Source organism: Sminthopsis crassicaudata, chromosome 1, assembly GCF_048593235.1.
Source record: "Sminthopsis crassicaudata isolate SCR6 chromosome 1, ASM4859323v1, whole genome shotgun sequence".
In the NCBI taxonomy this organism is placed as follows: Eukaryota; Metazoa; Chordata; class Mammalia; order Dasyuromorphia; family Dasyuridae; genus Sminthopsis; species Sminthopsis crassicaudata.
This window is the reverse complement of record NC_133617.1, coordinates 613,676,696-613,700,865: the sequence shown is the minus strand read 5'-3', so window position 1 is coordinate 613,700,865 and position 24,170 is coordinate 613,676,696. Positions and strand designations below refer to the sequence as shown.

Genomic DNA, 24,170 nt, shown 5'->3' with positions numbered 1-24,170 from the left:
ATTTCTTTTAGATTTCAATGTAGCTGTTCCTTTTCAATAACATTCAATTGCTCTAAACTTCTATAAATTGGGCTGACCACCATAAGTAAATAATATTACATTATACATGATATTGGATGGAATGATTAATGTAAAATTCAAACACTTTTAAAAAGCTTCCATGTTCCTTGGATACTCTACAAATTTTCTGATTTGTATTTGTATTTGTATAAAAAATAAAATATAGAAAAGTTAAAAGTCATATATCTGACATCTAAATTCTATTTCATTTCAATGTTATAAAAATAATCAGTGTGGTCATGAACATTTAATGGCATTATTCCTGGCACATATTATTTTCATGAAATTAATGGGTTATAAAGTCTATGAAGATTTCAGCTTAATCCCTCTTTTTGCACAGTTGAATTCTTCTTTTCTCTAAACCAACAAATAGATATCTTGCTGTAATAGCACGTTTTTAATGATTTCTCCAGTTGAATGTTTTAACACTTTATCATGTCAGATCCCAATTGTACTTTTCTGTCCTCTTTGCCAAAGTTCAAATATTTATTTGCTTATTTATTTGTCATTTTATAATGATATCAATAAATATATCAATATAAATAAATGATCAATAAATAAATCAATAAATCTTGCCCCTCAGGCAAGAATTCTATTCTTTTAGCTAGATTACAATATATTTAGGTAGAAAACAACAGGCAACACAGCACTGAATAATATTTTGACAATGAAAACAATAATGCTAGAGACTGTATATGTACTATTTCTCTATCTATTTCCAAAGACTGGAGAGAAGTGAAGTCATGATAGGGGAACTTTTCTTAAAGTGGAGATTCAGGGAGCAGCTAGATGGTTCAGTGGATGGAACATCAGCTCTGATGTCAGAAGGACTTGAGTTTAAATCTGTATCAGGCACTTAACACTTCCTAGCTGTGTGACTCTGGGCAAGGCACTTAACGCCAATTGCCTCAGCAAAAAAAAAAAAAAGAGAGAGAGAGAGAGAGAGAGAGAGAGAGAGAGAGAGAGAGAGAGAGAGAGAGAGAGAGAGATTCAGAAAGAAGGTGACCAGCTAGAGAAAGGGTACACAGGGTAAGAGAAAACTTCCAGTAAAATGAAGTTGATAGAACAGAGTAAATATCCAAGGTGGGAAAAGGAAGAAATATCAAATAAATATGTGAACCAGGACAAAAGAAATGTTCAAAGACCTGAGGAAAAAAAGGTCTTGGATGCTCTTTCTATTGAGAATTGATGGGAATACATAACCAAGAATTATAAGGAAAAAGAAGGCATGAGAGAATTCCCACACCAATGAACTCTTGATGAAAACTGTCTGCTTTGGTATGTAGTAAAAGCTCCCTTTAACGTGTGGGTTTTGCAATCCTTTTCAGAAGATTAAAAATATTCAATATTATTTGAAGTCAACCATTCAGGAACTATTGGCAGGAGAATTATAACAGTAGCAATAATTTTAAAAGGTATGTTTCTAGTCTTTATATTACAAAATACTTTATTCATTTATTTTACTTATTCCTCATAACATAACTGAAAGGTAGATTAAAGCAGCTATTTTTGTCCCCATTTTACAAATAAGGAAATTGATAGAGAAGTTAAATGCATTGTGGATTGGTAGAAAGAATTTCGGATGTGGAATATGGAGAAACAGGGGTTTATTTTACTGCCTTTCTAAGCATCAGCATCTTCTATAAAATGAGATAATAATACCTATATAATCTAAGAAGTAGTAAGTATCACTACATATGTGTGTATACATATGCAAGTAGTATATTTACCTATACATATATACTGTATGTATGTATATTATTTTGTAAATTTTAAACTGGCATATACATACATACACACACACACACACACACATATTTCCTGGCCCTGATTTGTTCTTCAACTCATGGTTTTTACTAGTATTTCAGTTCATCTTTATCTGGACCATAGGATCATTTGTTGGACACATTTTATTCAGAAGATTCCATTCTATATACAAGGAAACTGATACATATTCTAGATGTTTATTTGCTACTAACCATCATTCAGTCAACATATTCAGAGAAAGAGTGATAGAAAATAAACTAGAATGTGGCTGCTCTGTCTAGTCAGTATTTTTTTTTCTAATTTCTTTCATTTTAAATTAAGTAGTATTTGGGCAAAGCACATACGATTTTTTTTCAGTACAATATTGAAATATTTAACAAAAATAAAATTTAGGTGAACTATAAGTCAAGGAGGGATCTGAATCAGTAATTCAAACTAAGTTTTTATATGTAGGCAAAGGATGAAACTATATTATTTCAGAAAAAGTAGAAACTACCCATGTGTTTAAAATAGAAGACTGCATAAACTCTACTTTCAATCATAAGGAATAGGGAAACAAAACACTTAAATTTTAAATTGCTAATACTCTATGTTAATTCTCAGGAGGATGCTTTAAAATCAATTCTTATTCCTATTGATGTGTAATTTATTGATTTCAGATTATATTAAATAATTTGTGTAAGTATAATTCACTATTAGGATAATTTTGGTCCATTTTTTACATTATTGGCTTTGTTCCATTTTCTTATGACAAATATAATGGAAATTAAGTTGAAATTAGTTACTAAGTATTTTACCAAATACAGGACTTGTCCCTTCAAGAAGTCAACAAACATACATAGCCACAGAGTTAAGATGGTTTTCTTACCTTATAAAGATGTGAAAATATTTTATTTTCCTTTTGCTCAAATTCAATTGTCAAACATTTCTAAAACAATTACTATATACAAGCCATTTAGCTAATCACTTGGTTTGCAAAGGGTACAATGAAACATACCTTTACTTTGAGTTATTTATATTCTAGAGGATTAGACTAAATGAATATATTTGAATAATTTACCCTAATTCTCCATTTTCAAATGTGCATTAGTATATATCTGACAAACATAAAGTACCAAAAAAGCTTAAATTGTATTTTTTCCTGTTCCAAAAAACAGGAAAAAAAATATATTTAGCTGTGTGTGTGTATATACACATATATGTACCCATACCTATATATGTATGTATATATACACACACATCTATGAATGTATATATACACACATATGCCTAGAATATACATATATATATATACATATATATTATAGTTTGCTTTATTATAAATTTACAATGAATACTGTACACATGGAAATATTTCTGATCCAATAAGATAGAAGATTTCAACTTTAAAAGTTGAATCTCTTTCAATGGTTTTCAATTAAATCTTCATGCATAAATTAAGATTAATTTTCATATCAAATGCAATTCTAGGATAGATTAAAGATCAGATTTTACTAATTCAGTCTTCAGTTAGCTATAGAAATATCTCTTATATAAAGGGGCTGATCTGATGATTTTATTGCTATATGGAACTTCTGATAAGAGAAACACCCTTTACCAATGTAGATAAACAACTCTGTAATTTTGGTTTTATAGAATTGCTGCGAATGCTGAGAGTTGAAGTAATTTGCATAAGATTACACACTAGGATATGTCAGCATACATTGAACTCACATTTTCCTCATTTAAAGGTAAACTATGCTCAAACCATATTTTATATCACTGAAGATGTTATTAAAATGAAGATTTATTATTGAAGGAAGAAAGCACCCAGATGGCAGATTAGATAACAAATATGAAATTCCAATAAAGGAAATCTGGATTCAGAACTCTCCACAGACAGCAATTTTGTGATCCTGTGCAAGTTATTTAACAGCACAAAGTCTCATTTTTCTTATCAATAAAATAAGAGTAAGGTTAACATCTTACTTCCATAGAGTGTTTTGGATGAAATAAAATAAAATGTGTAATGTGATTTTCAAACCTTAAAGTGCTATGTAAATATTAGTTATTAATAATAAGTAAAAATTATAGTTCATAGGATTGTATCAAAATGCACACGGTCACTGAAGGCAAACTTCCCTAACATTCTTGCAGACACCGAGTATAATGATGCATGAATCATCCATTTTCAATAAAGAGTATTATAGTCATCATAATACAACACATGCAAATATATTATTATTGGAATATTTTCAAGTTATTCAAACTAAAAACATTTTAATGCATCATGAAACATCCATAGATATACAAACATAATTATATATTCAACTGTAGGAAAATTCCATGCTCAGATAAAGCACAAACAGTTAACTTTCCTCTTCACACTTAGAAGATTTAAATATGGAATAAATATATTTAGACATTTTAAAGGTTTTCAAAAATGAAATGCCAGCACTTTGTCTTTAACTTGTGAAATTAAGATTCTCAAAGTCAGTTTACTTGAAATAAAATTGTCATATGTGCTATTTTAAGAAGAGCAAATCGATATATATCTAGTCTGTTAAATTGTTCAGTTTAGTTATTCTAAGCTAGTAAGTACATAATGAAGATTTTTGAGAAGAAAAAATACAATTACTTTATGTCAAAGTCAAAGCAAATGCCTTTATGCATTATTCCATTTTCTATAAAATGACATATAGATTAAGAAAATAAATTTTAAAAATCAATTGGAAAAAAAATATCTAGATGGTAATGGAATGAGAGTTTTAAACAAAGCAGGCATACTTTTAAAGTTAAAAAAAAGAAATCCTTTGATGTACATGAGTCTAGAAACATAAGATACATTAACATTTGGTCTGTATATATGAAATTTCAGAATTTCATATATATTTCATTCAAGTTATGAATAGTGTGATGTTCCTATATAATCATAATTAATATTCCTTTTTTAAAAAATAAAATTTGTTTAAAGAATCCTCTATTTGAGGTTTGTTATCTATTAAAATGCTGCATGACTTTAAATTGAAATGCATTAGTATTTTGGAATATATTAGTCCAGGTATATCCAAATCTGAAAATATGGACAATTATATATTTGTCTCCTTAGAGACAAATGAGACAAATTCTTCATTGATATAAAGAAAACAAAATTAGATGTAATGAAAAGAGAGTGATATCAAATCCATATATACCAAATGAAGATTTGTTCTAAATATACTCAAACATAAAAGATATGATTCTCAATTAAAAATCATCTGATTTTGGTTTATGTTTTTATTTCCTAAGCATTCAAATAAACTTTTGAAAAACATAAATAAAAATACACAGTACTTACAACCATCTTATTTAGAGACACCCAGCAATCTGAGGGGAAGTCCTGTAGTAAAGGTACTAAGAACTGAAGACAGCCATCCCAATGGCAAAGGAGAAGCATCATTCCAATGAGGTTAAATATCCTCACCACCGCACTGGCTAGATCATACGTCATATGGAAAATCTGTTGACCAAAGTTTAAAATCAATTCATGTAAGAAATCATTTTTGTGTAAGACCATTATCAAGAACAATTGATAGAGAATTTTTCTAAATATAAGTTATTGATTAATGTTAAAATTGTAAGGACATCTACAAATATTTTATATGGGTTCATTATTTATTTCTATAGTCAAGACAATATTGAATTATACATTTTATGTATTATATATAGTAAACATATAGTAAAATGCTATATTACATATGGTAAAAATGTATTATATTATATGTGTATCTATATATTATTTATGTGTGTGCACATGTGTATACACACACATTGTCTGCAGTCACTTCATTTTCCAGAAATATTTTATATAAGAGCTTCCTAAAATGAGCAAAACTAACACATTTGATTATAGCTTCATTCTGTCTCTCCTCACTTTACTGGTTATATACAAATATGTAATGGAAAAGCCCAGAGATAGAAAACTATGAGAAAAAGCAGTGAATAAAATATACAACAAATAATAATGTCCTCACTAGATTAATAACTTGCATAATATACAGCACTTTAAAATTTGCTGTCATTAACATATCCTATCTCATTTAATAAGAAAAATAACACGTTGGAGCTAAATGCCATTATTATTTCCATTTTACAATTGAGAAAAATGAGACAGAGATTAAATGGCTTGCTAGGTCCACACCGTAAATATCTGAGGTAGAATGAAACTTGGGTTTTCTATACTCCAATTTCTGCCCTCTGTTGCATCACTTAGTGAACCATTAAGAATTGACAAGTCTATAGTTATAGTCATAATTTAATAACTTCCTGTTGACCTATTGTTGATAATTTGAAAGAATGATCAGGATAAGTGTTAAAGCTTAGACATAAATCAGCCAAGTAATATTTTTGGGCAGCTGAGTGGCACACTGGATAGAGCACTGGGCTTGAACTCAGCAAGATTCATCATGATGAGTTCAAATTCAGCCTCAGACACTATGATCCTCACCAAATCACTTCAACCCTATTTGCTTCAGTTTCTGTATCTGGAAAATGAAGAAAATGGCAAATTACTTTAGTAATTACTTTAGTACTTTAGTCTTCCAAAAAAACCCAAGTGGACTTATGAAGAGTCAGGCAAGGCAAAAATAGCAATTCTTTTTAAATAAATACAAAAATTTAAATAATACTTTAAAATTGACAAAGAGTTTTGCATGTGAAATATCCTTTAAACATTCCAACGGCCCTGTCACTCTCCTGTGATTATCACTTTTAGTTTGCAGATCAGGAAAACTCTAACACAGAGAGGTAAAGACTTGATTCCATTTCCTCTGCTACTAAATTTACCTTCTTTTGAGTCTACTACACTGCCTTCCTTGTTCTCACATAGCAAACAGCATGGAATATGCAATAAGTGGAGTAGTTCCACATACTGCAAAGATTTTTACTGAAATATGGATACCCTAACAAATTAGATTAATACAGCTTCTTAAACTATTTTGTTTTCTTAAAATTATAAAAAGTATACAATCATGGCATGTAAAGCAATTTATAAGATTTATTTTTATAAGAAAAAAAAACTTACTTTGTAACAGAAATATAATTTATTTATTTATAATTCTAATTTCTATAATTTAACATATTTAACATGTATTTGACTACCTGCCATCTAGGGGAGAGGGTGGGGGGAAGGAGGGAAAAATTTGGAACAGAAGGTTTTGCAAGGGTCAATGTTGAAAAAATTACACGTGTATATGTTTTGTAAATAAAAATTATAATAATAAAAAAATTTAAAAGTAAACAAAAAAAGAATATAATTATTGTTTCCTTTTTGGAGAGAGGGATGGTTAAGACAAAAAAAATCAGGGATTAGGATATTATTTGGATAAACCTTTGACTTTCATCATTTTACAAGCAATAGAGCTTCATCATAAGGATGACTATGATGTAGCTGACATTCCTATAGCATCTATAAGGATTGTAGTGTGTTAGATTTTACGTGTCATATTTGATTGTAAAAACAATCCTCCAAGTCCTATAGGCATTACTATCACCAATTTGCAGGTCTGGAAACTGAAGCTTAGGGAGGTTAAGTGAGTTAGATATGATTTGAACTTCAGATATCTCCTGCCCTGTTAGTTTTTATTTTTTTAGTTTTTACCCAATAAAAAGTGTTTGCTATCAGTAGAATATTAGAGAATCCATCTTTTTATGGCTACATGTTCCAAGACTAGAAACTTTTTTTTCCTTATATAGGTCAATAATAGGGCAAAAAAGGGAAACTTCCAAAAATCTGACCTGGTCCTGCCTTGGGTCTGGTGATCCAAGGGATCCTATGAGGAAAAAAGATATTCCCCTCTAGATTCCCATTAAATTGGCAGGGATGATAGTATCAGCTTAGTTTCAAAATCCAGGATGTTAAGCATTAAACCAATGTTCCTAGACTAAAGGGACCCAATTTCTGTCTTCTCATGAAACTTTCCTAAAGTTGCTTATTGAAATTTCCTTTTTGTAAAAAGTGTGACAGGGCCCAGATGCATTACTATATCCTAGAAATTATATAGCCACTTTGTTATATAACCTCTTGAATAGTTTCAGCCTGTGTCTGTGTCTGCTTCCTAAGATTTCCACAAGCATATATTAAGTATTCACTATGCTCTAGACTTAGAAGATAAAAATACAAAGAATGAAACAATCTCAATTTTGTTAAGATGAGTTTTGGATGGTGTATAATATTTATGGAGCCTAGAAAAAAAGATAGATTGTTGCCAGATAGTTAAGGGATTTGATTTAGGCAGGGAGTAGTGTTATGAAGCCACTAAAGTTTACTGAGTAAGGGTGTAATTGTGGTTGATTATTTAATGAAATATTTTTTTTACAATAGAATGAAGAATGGACTAGAATGGAGAGAAATTTGAAGAAAGAAAACCAAGGAGAAGATTATTACAATAATTTAAGAGGTTATGAGGGCTTAGACTAAAGTGGTACTTATATGTGAGGAGAGAAGTATTTGGAGATGAGATGGCATGGAGATAGAAAGGACAATATTTGATGACTGAATACATATGCAGAGTAAGTAGGAGTTCTAAACCATACTTGCATTCCTCCATTTGTCTCAGCTTAGACCTTACTTCAATGTAAGAAAAAACACAATATATCTGAATGTGATATTTGGAGCAATCTTAATTGAGACTACAGCATTGTTTTAATGACATTCACTAGAACAAAAATGCATCTTAAGGAGCAAACACCCTTATTCAATTTGAGGATTAAAGGATCTTGGTAGTTTGTAAACATGTTTATAAAATCTCCATCATATAATACTTGAGGCAATGAAAGGAAAAAAAAATGGGCTGAGGATTTTAAGCCTGCCAAAACTTCTAGTAGGTGTAAGTAATCATAAAAACAAGTCATCTGGGTTCCATTTATTCTTATTATTTGTGTTAATACCTATATAATTTATTTTGTTTAACACATTTATTTGAGATCTCTATCTGCCATTGCAATAATAGAGACCAACTGCCATAAATAGTTATTTATTTTTCTAGATATAGTATATGATTTAGTACATTCAACATTTCTAACATTTACTATTGTTTCCATTACACAGTATTCCCTTACTTGGAATGTAGCTGCAGCACAGTAGATGGAGGATTGGATACAAAATAAGAATGTTTGGAGTTTGAATCCCCTCTCAAATACTTGCCAGCTGTGTGTACCTGGTCAAGTAATTAACATATTGAAGCCTCAATTTTTTAATCTGTAAAATGAAAGGGTTAAATCTGACATCTGGTAAAGTCCCTTCTAGCACTACACCTATGATGGTGTTACCTTATTTAACCTACATTTCAATTGAAATCCTTCTGGTAAAATTTTGTGAGATTATTTTATTAAATTCAAAAGAAAGTGTGTAAAGATAAAATTTCTCATGTCAACTTTTGGGAAGTATTAAAAAAAATCAGATTGTAAATTTGCAATTATTTGAAATATCATTAAAAGTTGGTTTACCTCAGGTGTTTCTATTACAATATTGTGAATAAGACTTTGTCCCTTATATTTAATTTGCTGTTTACTAAGAACTTTCCTTCATTATAAATTTTCATATTTTATTACTTGGTGAAGATTGAAATATTATAACATTAAAAATTAATAAAATGTCCTAAGATGCACATACATATACATAAAAACCAATGTAATATAATTAGAAGTAAATTTTAATTGGTTAAAATAATTTTTCTAAAGTACTGAAACTACTAATTTGCCAAAGATGGCAATGAGGGAAAAAGCTACATTTTATGATCTGGTATACTTATGATTGCTTAAATATCTCATGGAACTATTTACCCATGTGAATCCACATTACAAATCTATCATTGTTATTATTAAGTACTTCTAAGTAAGTTCTAAAAAGAAATGAATTAGTTTATTATACCATATTTTGAAATATTCTGATCACTGAGAATACCAGATTAATGCCAATAATTTTATTTGCAGAAAATTACAGGGAAAATGAGATTAAATATAACAGTTACATGGGTAATTTATACTGACTGCTGGTTTGGGGGATGGTACGTTTTGTCCAAAAATCTCAAAATGTAATAAAATAATCTTGCTACAAAATAACTAATTCTCCCTTTAACATGGTGTTTTTAATTTTATTAGATATTGATTTCTTTAAAGCAAACTCTTTTTTGACACACTAATTACAATCAATGATAAAATTTCTCTCTAAGTTGACATGTGCACATGTCTTTGAAACTCCCCTTAAAATTAGAGTGGGATTATAGATTTTTAAGACAATATCTACTTATTGGGACAAGTAAGCAGTTGCTTCATTATGTACCAGTGTAACGATTTTGGTTTTTCAAAATCAATTTTGTAATTTATTTTTTAACTATAAGTTTGAAAGACCTAGTCTATTGTCATGATAAACTAAAATCCAGTCTTCCTCCAACACTAATAGTGCTAGCAAACATAGGCAACACAATTTCTGAATACATTGAAAATGAACATATGCCTTATAAACACAAAGATGTCAGCTGAAATTCTGAGGCCAGTCCTTCTCAACTCAAGGACAGCCATCCTGTTGATCTCACTTTCCTATCACAGCCCATCTTCCACAAATAAAGCAACTTACTCAAGAAATTCTAGTGGCTCCCTATTACCTTAGGATGATCCTGTTTGCTTTTAAAGGTTTTCACAGCCTTTTTATCTTGTTAATTTTCTTATTCTTCACTTCCCCTCCTTGAATTCTATAATCCAGGAATACTATTTATCTTACCCTTCATTCCACAGGATCTCTCAATTCTGTATATTTTGGCAATTCCTCATCCCTCAAATGCTCTCCCTCCTAAATTTCATTAAGATTCAACTCGAAACTTTGGTTCTATAGAAGGCTTTTACATATTTTCCCATTTCTAGATCCTGACATCATTTTATCCTTCACTTTGAAAGTGTTGTTGTTCAGCCATTTTAAAAATTGTGTCCAATTCTTTGCTTTTTGTGACCTCATTTGGGTTTTTCTTGGCAAAGATAATGGAGTGGTTTGCCATTTCTTTCTCCAGTTCATTTTCCAGTTGTTGAAAGTGAGGCAAACAAGGGTAAGTAACTTGATCACAGTCTGAGTGGTCTGAAGCAGGATTTGAACTAAAGAAAATTAGTTTTCCTGACACAAAGTCTGCCACTCTATTTACTGTACCTTCTATCTGCCCTTTATTTTGAGAGTGCCTTCCATTAAAAAAAGACAAACAGAGACAGATAGATAAGAAATAATTTTATACTTTTTTTGGGTTGTTGTATCCAAGAATGTAAACACCTTAAGGAAAAAGAGAGAGTGTTTTTAAAATTCTTTGTTGTAATGTAATGTTCTGTTCTCTAAATTATAATCATTCTCTGTGAGCAGATTCTTTGGGAAGCTTCTGGAAGCAGTGTTAGTTTCAGTTCAATTTCAATAATCACCTCAAATGCAACCAGGAGTTAAAATCCAAACCCTTTATTGTCTCTTCCAAAGTCTTATCTCCTTCACTTGGGGCTCGTCTACTTTTCTGGAGGCCTTCCTCTTTCCTTGGTTCCCAAGAGCTCTTGTCTGAATGTCTCCAGCCAGCATAAATGTAGAAGTGGTAATGAATCTTCATTCTGAATTTCTCGAGCTTCCAGTGGGTTTGTCCTTTTATATGCTCTTCTAAAAGTGTGAAAGGTGTGAATTCTGAACTAGAGAACTGTTAAGTACCATGCTAAATTAGACAATTGACTTAGCACCTTGTAAGAATCCTAACACTTTGTATCCTCAGAACTTAGCACAGTGTCCAGAACAAAATAAACCCTTACTAAAAGTTTATTGGCAGATCCTTTACTAATTTACATTTTTGCAGTATGATCTTGTAACAAGGTCAAGAATGTGACTTAAGTACTTCTATCAGGTTCTTTCCTAGGATGAAAGTTCTGCTTTTCATCTGTGATAATGATGATGATGATTTTTTTTTTAAATTAAAGCTTTTTATCTTCCAAAACACATGCATAGACAATTCTTCAACATTAGTTCTTGCAAAATCTTGTGTTCCTATCTTCCTTCCCTTCCCCCAAGCTCTCACCTAGATGGCAAGTTGTTCAATATATATTAAATATAGTAGAAATATATGTTAAATCATACATATTTATACAATTATTGTGCTGCACAAAAAAAGAAGCAAAATAAAATGCAAGCAAGCAACAACAAAAATGTGAAAATTCTATGTTGGGGACCATATTCAGTTCCCACAGTTTTCTCTCTGGGTGTAGATGGCTCTCTTCATCACTGAACAATTGAAACTGGTTTGAATCATCTCATTATTGAAGAGAGCCATGTCCATCAGAATTGATCATCTTATAAGCTTATTGTTGCTGTGTATAATGATCTCCTGGTTCTGCTCATTTCACTTAGCATCAATTCATGTAGGTCTCTCCAGGTATCTCTGAAATCATCCTGCTGGTCGTTTTAAAAAAAATAATATTCCACAGCATTCATATACCATAACTTATTCAGCCATTCTCCAATTAATGGGAATCCATTCAGGTTCCAGTTTCTTGCCACTGCAAAAAAGGGCTGCCTTTTTGTATATATTTTTGCACATGTGGGTCCCTTTTCCTCCTTTAAAGTCTCTTTAGAATATAAGCCCAGTAGAAACACTGCTCGATCAGGGTATGATAGTTTGATAACTTTTTGAGCATAGCTCCAAATTGCTTTGAAAAATGATTGGATCCATTCACAGTTCCACCAGAAACGTGTTAGTGTCCCAGTTTTACCATATCCCCTCCAACATTTATCATTATCTTTTCCTATCACCTTAGCCAATCTCAGATGTGTGTAGTAGTGCTTTAGAGCTCTCTTTAGAGCACCTTTTCATATAAAGATTGTCTGTTCATATCCTTTGACCATTTGTCAATTGGATAATGGCTTCAATTCTTATAAATTTGAGTCAGTTCTCTATATGTTTTAGAAATGAGGCCTTTTTTCACTCAATTATTTTATGCCACATATTGACTTTCAATGACTATAGTGCTATCATTGATATAGACCTATGATTTCATTAGTACAAGAAAATCCTCCACTGAATGATATCTGTAACTTGGTGTTTTAATTAAAAAGTACTCTGTTAGTCTTTGCATAGAAAGAATTAGGATGAAAACAATTGACTGAAAAGATATTTGCATCACATAGGAGCAATATGTAAGTGGTCTCCTGTTTTTACCCTCCCCACCAGTTATTCAGCTCTCTTTTTATATTGTGTTCTCCCATTTAGAAGTAAACATCTTGAGAGTAGGGATAGTCTTTTTTTCCTCTTATTTGTAGGTTTTGTTACAGTCTACTCAAAGATCAAATTCTTTCAGTTCTATGTTACCATATGTCCTAAAACAAAACCAAAAGCTCCTATTTATGGACCAGACCAAGGAAAGGCAATTTTGAATATGCTCAATAGAATGGCTCTTAAAAGCCAATTCTGTGTCAACTATATTTGAAAATTGACAACATTTCTATAAAATTTGACTTAGCATATGTCTGACTATTAGACATATACTCCAAGAAATAAAGTACAGAATCAAAAGTCAATAGTTTAAATATTTAAATGTCACTGTGAATAAATTGATTTGAAAATTTCCTCCCAAAAGTTACAATATTCTTTGTAGTAATAAAGCACTGTTACAACAAAATTGTTATGCATTGATTAAGGAATGTTTGAAAAATCATAGAATATGAATGAAGTGCAATATCATCATTCAGTAATAAATTCTGAGGAACTTAGAAGAATGTGGAATTAGTGAAATAAGTAGAACCACAATAACAATATGCATACTATAAAAATATAAATGAATGGATCACTAGAAATGGACAGGAAAAGAGAAGATGAAGGTATAGAAATGATCAATGTTCCAGGGAAGAAATAACGAAGCACTGCTTCATGGCAAAGGGGATCCTTGACCAGAATACATTGTTAAATCAATGCATTGCTAACATAATTTGCTATAAAGAATGTTTTTGCTTAATTGCTATTGCTTTTGCTGTTTTCTTTTTGGACACAAGGAAAATTCAATTATGGGTTAAGCATGGGAAATGATTCTGAAGGGAAAAAAAAGTCCATCAATAAAATTTTACACACACACACACACACACACACACACACACACACACACACACACACACCTTATACATGGCTTCAACACATAATATTTTTTTAAAGGAATTAGCACCTGGAGGAGAATGTCTAGAAAGGCCTCTTGAAGGAGGTGAATACCTTGAGCTGTTCAAGGAAGCTCAGCATTCTACTAATCAAAGGTGTAGAGGAAAATCATTCTGGGCATGGAATATATAACCTTTGTATAGGGGTGAAACAAGAGATCTAATATATTATACAGGGAATAGTAAGTAGGATATTTTGGATGGAACTAAAAAGTGGTAGTAAATTAATAATCTGGGAAGGCCTTTAAATGTCAGGCATAGAAGTTTGCAAGTGCTATAAGAAGTCAGAAAAAAACAGTGAATTTTCCTATACAGGATAGAGACATGCTCAGATCCATATTATAGGAATATCATTTTGGCATCGGTGTAAAAGATAGAATGTAAAGGGAAGATCTTGAAGGCAGGAAGACAATTAAGAAAGGTTTTCAATAGTCACGGAAAGAGTTAATGAGAATCTGAACAAATATGGAAATTGAGCAAATTAAAAAGAAAGAAGCAGATATTAGATATGTTGTGTAAGTAGAATTTACAGAATTCAGAAACTTTTTGGATACAAGAAGCAAGGGTACATTATCAGGAAGCTTCAGGTCTACTGAATATCTAATAAGCTAAATCATCTGTATCTACCTAATCAATTTTCTTTTAGAATTATGCATACAAGCCATATTATGAATTAAGCATATCTGTAGTAGTTTTCTGGTTTTCATTTAGTTCCCTGAACTATTAAATTAATGAATGATTTGAGAATTTAAAAGAATTAATGTTAACCTCCCAACATACCCATTTTATTTTGAGGATAACTTCACATAGTATGAGAATCAAGATCAATCTCTGTGACATAAAAAAGTTTCTAAATATCTTTGTCAAAAAAACAGTGTTCTTTCTTGTACTTCAATGAAGAAAGAGTGAAGTATTATAATGGAGATAACAAGAAGGAAATTGATAATGTTGTGCCACAGATTTTTTTTAGTGTTCTGCTTCAGTTTTCCTAAGTTGTCCTGCCTCACTTTCCCCAAATGGTTTTGCCTCAGTTCCCCTTAATTGTTCTGCCTCAATTTCTTGGTTACAACCCCCTTTCCTGTTCATTAGGACTGAGATAATTAGAGCTTTGGAGTTCTGGCCACTCTGGCATTCCAAGAGTCACAAAACTCCAGATGTCCTATCTCAGATACCTAATTGGCATCCTCTACCACTATTTCTCCAGACTTCCTGTCTTTAGATGACCACCTCCTTTAATCCCAATTTATCAGAATTTATAGCCCTACCCCAAACCTTTAGAACCAGATTGATGGTCCCTTCCTGAAAATTCCCACTAACCAGTGTTCAGATTCCACCCCTTGCCTTTGTTACCTTTGATCACTAGAGCCCTATAAAATTCATTGGAATCTCACATTTGATGTTGAATTCTTTGAGACAAAAGACCAATTTAGTCCTGGGGCAAAAAAATGGATTCTTCTCTGCCCCCAGACAATATCTCTCTCTCAGAAATTAAAATAAAGTATTAAAAACTCTCTAATCATGCCTTAGTTTGTCTGGCATTACAATAATGTTTGATACAGAAAAATAGACTTTGAATGAGGGAGGAACTTCAGAGGCCAAAATATACAACCTTTTTTGCTACTAAAGAAATTGTGGTTCAAGGTGACTTTTCCTAAGTCATATAAGTACTAAATGTCAAGGATAACACTTAGATTCCAGGCCCTTTGACTGTATGTTGGAAGGCTTTATAACATACCTCAGTTTTCAGTCATTTTTCAGTAGTGCTCAATTTTTTGTCACCTAATTTGGGGTTTTCTTGGCAAAGAGACTGTCAATGATGTGTCATTTCCTTCTCCAGCTCAATTTACAGATAAAGAAATTGAAGCAAACAGGTTTAAGCAATTTACCCAGGATAACGCAGCTAGTAGGTATGTGAGGTAAGATGTGAACTCATGAAGAATGAGGCTTTCTAACTACAGGCCTGATACTTTATGCACTGTACAACCTAGCTGCCTTTTAACATGGCAAAGAGAATCATTGAGTAGGCAGTGGCTAAGCAAAAAGTTCTCTTCTAATAATCATAAATGAAACAATCTATGTCAGAACCCAAAATCCAACAAGTGAGAGATATAGGAGGTTAGGTAGAAAAGATAATTTTAGATTCGCAGACTTTGGGAGGTTGGTAGAGAGGCTAAATGATTTGCATATGGGCTTAGGAAATAATATAAGAAGGCTCTGGTGCTTTGAATAATGAACATTTCTTTCTTTCACAATTGTGTTGCTTGATGATTTGCTAATCAAAGCCCTCATTGCTTTGTTAGGTGAATATCAAAATCAAAACCCCAATTCCTAGCCCTTGATGTATCAAAGAAAGAAATGTTGTTGTTGTTGTTGTTGTTGTTGTTGTTGTTGTTGTTGTTGTTGTTGTTGTTGTTGTTTTTGTTTTTGTTGTTTTTTCATTCCATAATTATTACTCCTACTTTTAAAGTTCTTTACCTTTAAAGGAAACTGCCAGGTTAAATAACTGCAAAATCAGGAAAGAAACCCCCATCTACCTTATGGAGTATAATTAATGTTTACTAAACAATTTGAAAAATCCCCTGAATCAGGGGACTAGACATTCTAAGTGGGAAATGATCTCCTGGTTCTGCTCATTTCATTCAGGATCAGTTCATGTAAATCTCTCCTGGCCTCTCTAAAATAATCCTCCTGATCATTTCTTATAGAACAATAATATTCCATAACATTCATATAGCACAATTTATTCAGCTATTCTGCAACTGACAAGCAACCACTTAGTTTCCAGTTTCTTGCCATTATGGAAAGGGCTGCCACAAACATTTTTGCATATATGGGTCCTTTTCCTTAATTTATTTGTGATATAGTCCTAATAGAAACACTGCTGGATCAAAGTGTACATACAGTTGATAAGTTTTTTTAACATAGTTCCAAATTGCTTTCCAGAATGGCTGGATTGGTTCACAGCTCCACCAACAATGTATTAGTGTTCCAATTTTCACACATCCCTCCAACATTCGTCATTATCTTTTCCTGTCATCTTAGTCAATCTGAGAGGTGTGTAGTGGTATCTCAGTGTCTTAATTTGTATTTCTATTATCAATACTGCTCATATGATTAGAAATGCTTTTAATTTGTTCATCTGAAAATTGTTCATATCATTTGACCATTTATCAACTGAAGAATGGCTTGAACTATTACAAATTTGAGTCAGTTCTCTATATATTTTAGAAATGAGACCTTTATATGGACCCACATTTAACACAACATACTAAGATAAGATCAAAATGGGTCCAAGATTTAGGCATAAAGAACGAAATCATAAATAAATTATAGGAACATAGGATAGTCTACCTCTCAGACTTGTGGAGTTTGTGTCCAAGGGAGAACTAGAGACCATTATTGATCACAAAATAGAACATTTTGATTACACCAAATTAAAAAGTTTCTGCACAAACAAAACTAATGCAAACAAGATTAGAAGGGAAGTAACAAATTGGGAAAACATTTTTACAGTTAAAGGTTCTGATAAAGGCCTCATCTCCAAAACATACAGAGAATTGACTTTAATTTATAAGAAATCAAGCCATTCTCCAATTGATAAATGGTCAAAGGATATGAACAGACAATTTTCAGATGATGAAATTAAAACTATTTCCACTCATATGAAAGAGTGTTCCAAATCACTATTGAGAAATGCAAATTAAGACAACTCTGAGATATCATTACACACCTGTCAGATTGGCTAAGATGACAGGAACAAATAACAATGAATGTTGGAGAGAATGTGGGAAAACTGGGACACTAATACATTGTTGGTGGAGTTGTGAAAGAATCCAACCATTCTGAAGAGCAATCTGGAATTATGCCCAAAAAGTTATCAAAATGTTCATACCCTTTGACCCAGCAGTGCTACTCCTGGGCTTATATCCCAAGGAAATACTAAAGAAGGGAAAGGGACCTGTATGTGCCAAAATGTTTGTGGCAGCCCTTTTCATAGTGGCTAGAAACTGGAAAATGAATGGATATCCATCAATTGGAGAATGGTTGGGTAAATTACGGTTTATGAATGTTATGGAATATTATTGTTCTGTAAGAAATGACCCACAGGAGGAATACAGAGAGGCTTGGAGAGACTTATATCAACTGATGCTAAGTGAAACGAGCAGAACCAAAAGATCATTATACACTTCAACAATGATACTGTATGAGGATGTATTCTGATGGAAGTGAATATCTTCAACATAGAGAAGAGCTAATCCAATTCCAATTGATCAATGATGGACAGAATCAGATACATCCAGAAAAGGAACACTGGGAAATGAGTATAAACTGTTGTTTTGTTTTATTTTGTTTTTTTTTCCCAGATTATTTTTAGCTTCCGAATACAATTCTTCCTTTGCAATAAGAACAACAACAAAATTCGGTTCTGCACATATATATTGTACCTAGGATATACTATAAAATATTTAATGTGTATGGGAATGCCTGCCATCTAGGGGAAGGGGAGGAGGGAAGGAGGGGAAAAATTTGGAACAGAAGGGAGTACAACAGATAATGTTGTAAAAAAAAAAAAAAATACCTATGAATATGTACTGTCAAAGAAAATGTTATAATTAAAAAAATTAAGAAAAAAAAAAGAAAGAAATGAGACCTTTATCAGAACCATTAAATGTAAAAAAAAAAAAAAAAAAAAAAAAAGATTTCTCAATTTATTGTTTCCCTTCTTATCTTGTTTGCATTAGTTTTGTTTGTACAAAAACTTTTTTAAGTTAATATGATCAAAATTATCTATTTGGTTATCAATACTGATCTCTAGTTCTTCTTTGGACACAAGTCCCTTCCTTCTCTACAGATCTGAGAGATAAACTATCCTATGTTCTTCTAATTTCCTTACAATATCACTTTATATCTAAATAATGAACCCATTTTGACCTTATCTTGGAATGTGGTATTAGGTATGGGCCAAGTCCTATTTCTTCTACACTAGTTTCCAATTTTCCCAGTAGCTTTTGTCAAATAGTGAGTTCTTATCCCAAAAGCTGCAATCTTTGGGTTTGTCAATCACTAGATTGCTAATTATTGACCATTTTTTTCCTGTGATCCTAACCTATTCCACTGATCGACTACTCTATTTCTTAGCCAGTACCAAATGGTTTTGATGACTACTGCTTTATAATGTAGTTTTTGGTCTGGCACAGCTAGCCCATGTTCATTGACATTTTTTTCATTAATTTTCTGGAAATTCTAGAACTTTTGTTCTTCCAGATGAACTTGTTATTTTTTCTAGGTCTGTAAAATAATTTCTTGGTAATTTTGTTGGTATGGCACTAAGTAAATAGATTAATTTAAATATTATCATCATTTTTATTATATTCTCTCAGCCTAGCCATGAGCACATGATATTTTGCCAACTGATTAGATCCTACTTTATTTATGTGGAAATATTTGGTACTTGTGTTCAGATAGTTCTGAATTTTCCTTGGCAGGTAGATTCCCAAATATTTTATATTATCGACAATTATTTTGTGGAATTTCTTTTTGTATCTCTTTGCTGTTGGAATTTGTTGATAATGTATAAAAATGCTGATGATTTATATGGATTAATTTTATATCCTGCAACTTTGCTAAAGTTATGAATTGTTTCTAGTAGATTTTTAGTTGAATCTCTAGGATTCTCTAAGTATACCATCATATCATCTGCAAAGAGTGATAACTTGGTTTCCTCATGACCTACTCTAATTCCTTTAATGTATTTTTCTTCTCTTATTGCCAAAGCTAACATTTCTAACATGAATATTTAATGTAATGGTGATAGTGGGCAACCTTTTTCACTCCTGATTTTATTGCGAATGGTTCTAATTTGTCCCCATTACATATGACACTTGCTGCTACTGATTATTTTAAGGAAGAGTCCATTTATTCCTATACTCTTTAGTGCTTTTTAATAGAAAAGGATATTGGATTTTATCAAATGCTTTTTATGCATCTATTGAGATAATCATATGATTTTTATTAGTTTGGTTATTGATATAGTCAATTATGCTAAGTTTTCCTAATATTGAACCAGCCCTGCATTCCTGGTATAAATCCTACTTGGCCATAGTGTATTATCCAGGAGATGATTTTCTGTAACCTCTTTGTTAATATTTTATTTAAGATTTTTGCTTCAATATTCATTAGGGAAATTGGTTTATGATATTCTTTCTCTGCTTTCATCCTATCAGATTTAGCTATCAGCACCACATAAGTGTCATAAAAGGAATTTGGTGGAACTCCTTCCTTACCTATTTTTTTCAATTAGTTTATATATGGTATTGGAATTAATTGTTCTTTGAGTATTCGGAAGAATTCACATGTAAGTCCATCTGGCCCTGGAGATTTTTTTTCTTAGGAAGTTAATTAATTAATAGCTTGTTCTATTTCTTTTTCTAAGCTGGGACTATTTAAATAATTAATTTCCTCTTCTGTTAATTTAGGCAATCAATATTTTTGTAGATATTTCTTCATTGGGGGCAGCTAGGTGGTGCAGTGGATAGAGCACCAGCCTTGAATTCAGGAGGACCCGAGTTCAAATCTGGTCTCAGACACTTAAGACTTCCTAGCTGTGTGACCCTGGGCAAGTCACTTAACCCCAGCCTCAGGGGAAAAAAAAAAAAAAAAAAAAAAGATATTTCTTCATTTCACTTAAGTTATCAAATTTACTGGCATAAAGTTGGGAAAAGTAACTCATATTATTGCCTCTTCATTCATGGAAATTTCTCCCTTTTCATTTTTGAGATTAACAATTTGATTTCCTGTTTTCTTTTTCTAATCAAATTAACCAAAGGTTTACTATTTTGTTGTTTTTTTCATAAAAACAACTCTTAGTTTTATTTATTAATTCAATAGGTTTCTTATTTTCAATTTTATTAATCTCCCCTTTTATTTTCAAATTTGATATTTAATTGAGGGTTTTTAATTTGTTCTTTTTCTAGCTTTTTTTAGCTGAACTCCCAATTCATTGGTCTTTTCTTTCTCTTTTTTATGCAAGTAAGCATTTAGAGAAATAAAATTACCCCTTATAACTATTTTGGCTGCATCACACAAATACTGGCATGTTGTCTCATTATCATTATTATTATTATCTTGGATGAAGTTGTTGATTGTGAATATGATTTCTTGTTTTATCCAGTCTTTTTTATTACATTATTTAATTTCCAATTAATGTTTGGTCTATTTTCTCCTGGCCTTATATTGCATGTGATTTCTATTGTATCATGATCTGAAAAAAAAATTCATTTACTATTTCTGCCTTTCTGCATTTGATTTTGAGGTTTTTATGCCCTAATACATCGTCAATTTTTATATAAATTCTATGAACTGCCAAGGAAAAGTAAACTCCTTTCGGTCTCCATTCAATTTTCTCCAAAGATCTGTCATACTTCACTTTTTTGTCATTTTGTTTATCTCCTTAACTTCTTTTTTTTTAATTTATTTTGTGGTTCAATGTATCTACTTCTGAGAGAGCAAGGTTAAGACCCCCCACTAGTATAATTTTGCTATATAATTTTTCTTCTTGCAGCTCTCCTACTCTACTCTAGATTTTCTATGCTATACCACTTGGTCCATGTATGTTTAGTATTAATATTGCTTTATTATCTATGGCATCCTTTAGTAAAATAGTTTCCTTCCTTATCTCATTTGATTAAATCTATTTTTGCTTTTATTTTATCTGAGAACAGAATTGCTACCCCTGCTTTTTTTTTATTTTTAACTTCATCTAAAGCATTATAGATTCTGCTCCAGCTCTTTACCTTCACTCTATATGTATCACTATACTTTAAATGTATTTCTTGTAAACAATATATTGTAGGACTCTGGCCTTTTATCTAGTCTGCTATCTACTTCTGCTTTATGGGAAAGTTCATCCCATTCACGTTCACAGTTAAAATAACTAATTCTAATATTTCCTGCCATCTTATTTACCCTAAGTTATGCTTTTCTCTTTCCTCTTCCCTTTCTCTCCTCCCCAGTATTTTGCTTTTAATGACCAGCTCCCTCAAACAGCCCTCTCTTTTAGAGCCCCTCCCCCTTTTACACTTTTCCCTAATACTTCTGTTTTCCTTTTATTAGTTTTTTAATGACTAGCTCCCTCAAATAGCCCTCTCCTTTAGAGCCCCTCCCCTTTTTATGCTTTTCCCCTAATACTTCTGTTTTCCTTTTATTAGTTTGTTTCTTTTTTTTTCCCCTTTCCCCTCCCATTTCCCTATACAGTGACATAATTTCTCTGTGAAACCAAATATATCTAATATTCTCTCTTTGAGCCAAATCTGGTGAGAGTAAGATCCACAAAATGCTCACCTCCCTCCCTTCTTTTCCTCAATTATAATAGGTCATTTTTGCCTCTTCATGAGATGTAATTTCCCTTATTTTATCTCCTTTTCCTTCTTTTCCCCTCATGATCCCTTTTCTACCTCTAGTTTCTTTTTTTTCATATTATCATAATAAAATCAAATTATACCAGCACTCTTTAAGTATACCCATAACAGAAATATAGTTCTTGAGTTCTTTGCTTTCTACCTTTTTATGCTTCTCTTGAATTTTGTATTTGAAGATCAAATTTTTGTTTGGTTCTGATCTTTTCCTTAGAAATAGGTGAAATTTACTTATGTCATTGAATCACCATCTTCTTCCAAGAAAGATAATGCTCATTTTAACTGGATAGTTTATGCTTGCCTGAAATCCAAGTTCCTTTGCCTGTTGGAATATCAGATTCCAGGCGATTCAGTCCTTTCAGGTGGAAGTTGCTAGGTCCTAGGTAATCCTAATTGTGGGTCCTTGGTATTTAAATTGTTTCTTTCAGATTGCTTGCAATATCTTTTTCTTGGTGCAATAGTTCTGAAATTTAGCCACAATATTCCTTGGGGATTTAATTTTGGGGTCTCTTTCAGAAGTTGATCTGTGAATTCTTTCAATAAATATTTTACCTTCTGATTCTAAGATATCGAGGTAGTTTTCCTTAATGAATTCCTGTAAGATAATGTCTAGGTTCTTTTTTCATCATGGCTTTCAGGAAGCCTGATAATCCTAAAATTGTCTCTCTTAGATCTTTTTCTAGGTCAGTTGTTTTACCTAGGAGGTATTTCATATTTTCTTCTATTTTTTCATTTTGTTTTTGCTTGACTGATTCTTAAAGACTTATTGAGTATTCATTTCTATTTGTTCATTTCTAATTTTTAATGTATAATTTTTGTTGGTTACCTTTTTTAGTCCCTTTTGTATTTGGCCAATTGAATTGTTTTGTTTATTGCAGTTTTTTTCCATTTCACAAATTTCATTTTTCAATAAGTTGGTATCTTTTTCATATCTAATTTGTGAGGCATTATATACTTTTTCCATTTCATCAAATATATTTTGTTGGGAATTATATGTTTTCCCCACCCCTTCTTACAATGATCTCATTTCCTTTCCCCATTTTCCTTCTAATTCTCTTTTAAGATCCTCTATGCAATCTTCCAAGAAAGTCTTGTGAAATGAGAACCACCTCATATCTCACTTTGGGGCTTCATCTGGAGTTGATTTGCCTTTAGGAAATTCAAAATTTAGGTCTGTTCTTCTCTCCATAAAAACTGTCTATGGTGAGAGTTCTTTTTGGTTTTTGTTCATTTTTTAAAGACTTTTGCTCTGCTCTTAAGGAAAAAAAGCAACAGCTGCTTTAGTTTGTCTTTGGGCAGTGCTGCTGATTGACTTCTAATGCTGGGTAATCAAGGCTAAGTCTCTGCATTCTTCCAAGATTCAGGGAGTTTACAATTTGCCTTTTATAACAAATCTGCCAAACCACCTGCTTTTAACTAGGAGGGAGTAGCCTAAGAGGCTCACAGAAGATTCCCAGGTGTGTGGAAGCTGCAACATTCTGACTCCCCACCTTTGCTCCTTGTCCCAAGCTCCCTATGCTGCATTCAGGGCTCAGCAGACTAACCGCCTGCCCATGTGAAACAGACCTAGTCTGAAGTTCTTCAAAAGTAACTTCTTAGAATGTGTTGTACTCCAAATATTTGTGGGTTCTTTGACTACAAAACCAGCCTAGAGGCTTAATGTATTCTTGCTTTGCGGGCAGGTCAGAGCAAGTCACAGAAAGTTGTTTCTGTTCTCATCATCGTGGCTCTGTCACTGTTCTCAAAGGTCATAAACTTGT

At 31.9% G+C, this 24,170-nt stretch overlaps 1 protein-coding gene across 3 annotated transcripts in view; it reads right to left on the bottom strand.

Moving 5' to 3' along the window:
• Positions 1 to 24,170, bottom strand: part of HCN1 (hyperpolarization activated cyclic nucleotide gated potassium channel 1) — a 612,097-nt gene that overhangs the window by 312,135 nt on the left and 275,792 nt on the right. For all 3 annotated transcript variants that reach the window (XM_074282554.1, XM_074282553.1, XM_074282556.1), the window contains exon 3: positions 5,144 to 5,305. In XM_074282554.1, the coding sequence (XP_074138655.1) occupies positions 5,144 to 5,305 (162 nt within the window). The remainder of the gene's footprint in view (positions 1 to 5,143; positions 5,306 to 24,170) is intronic.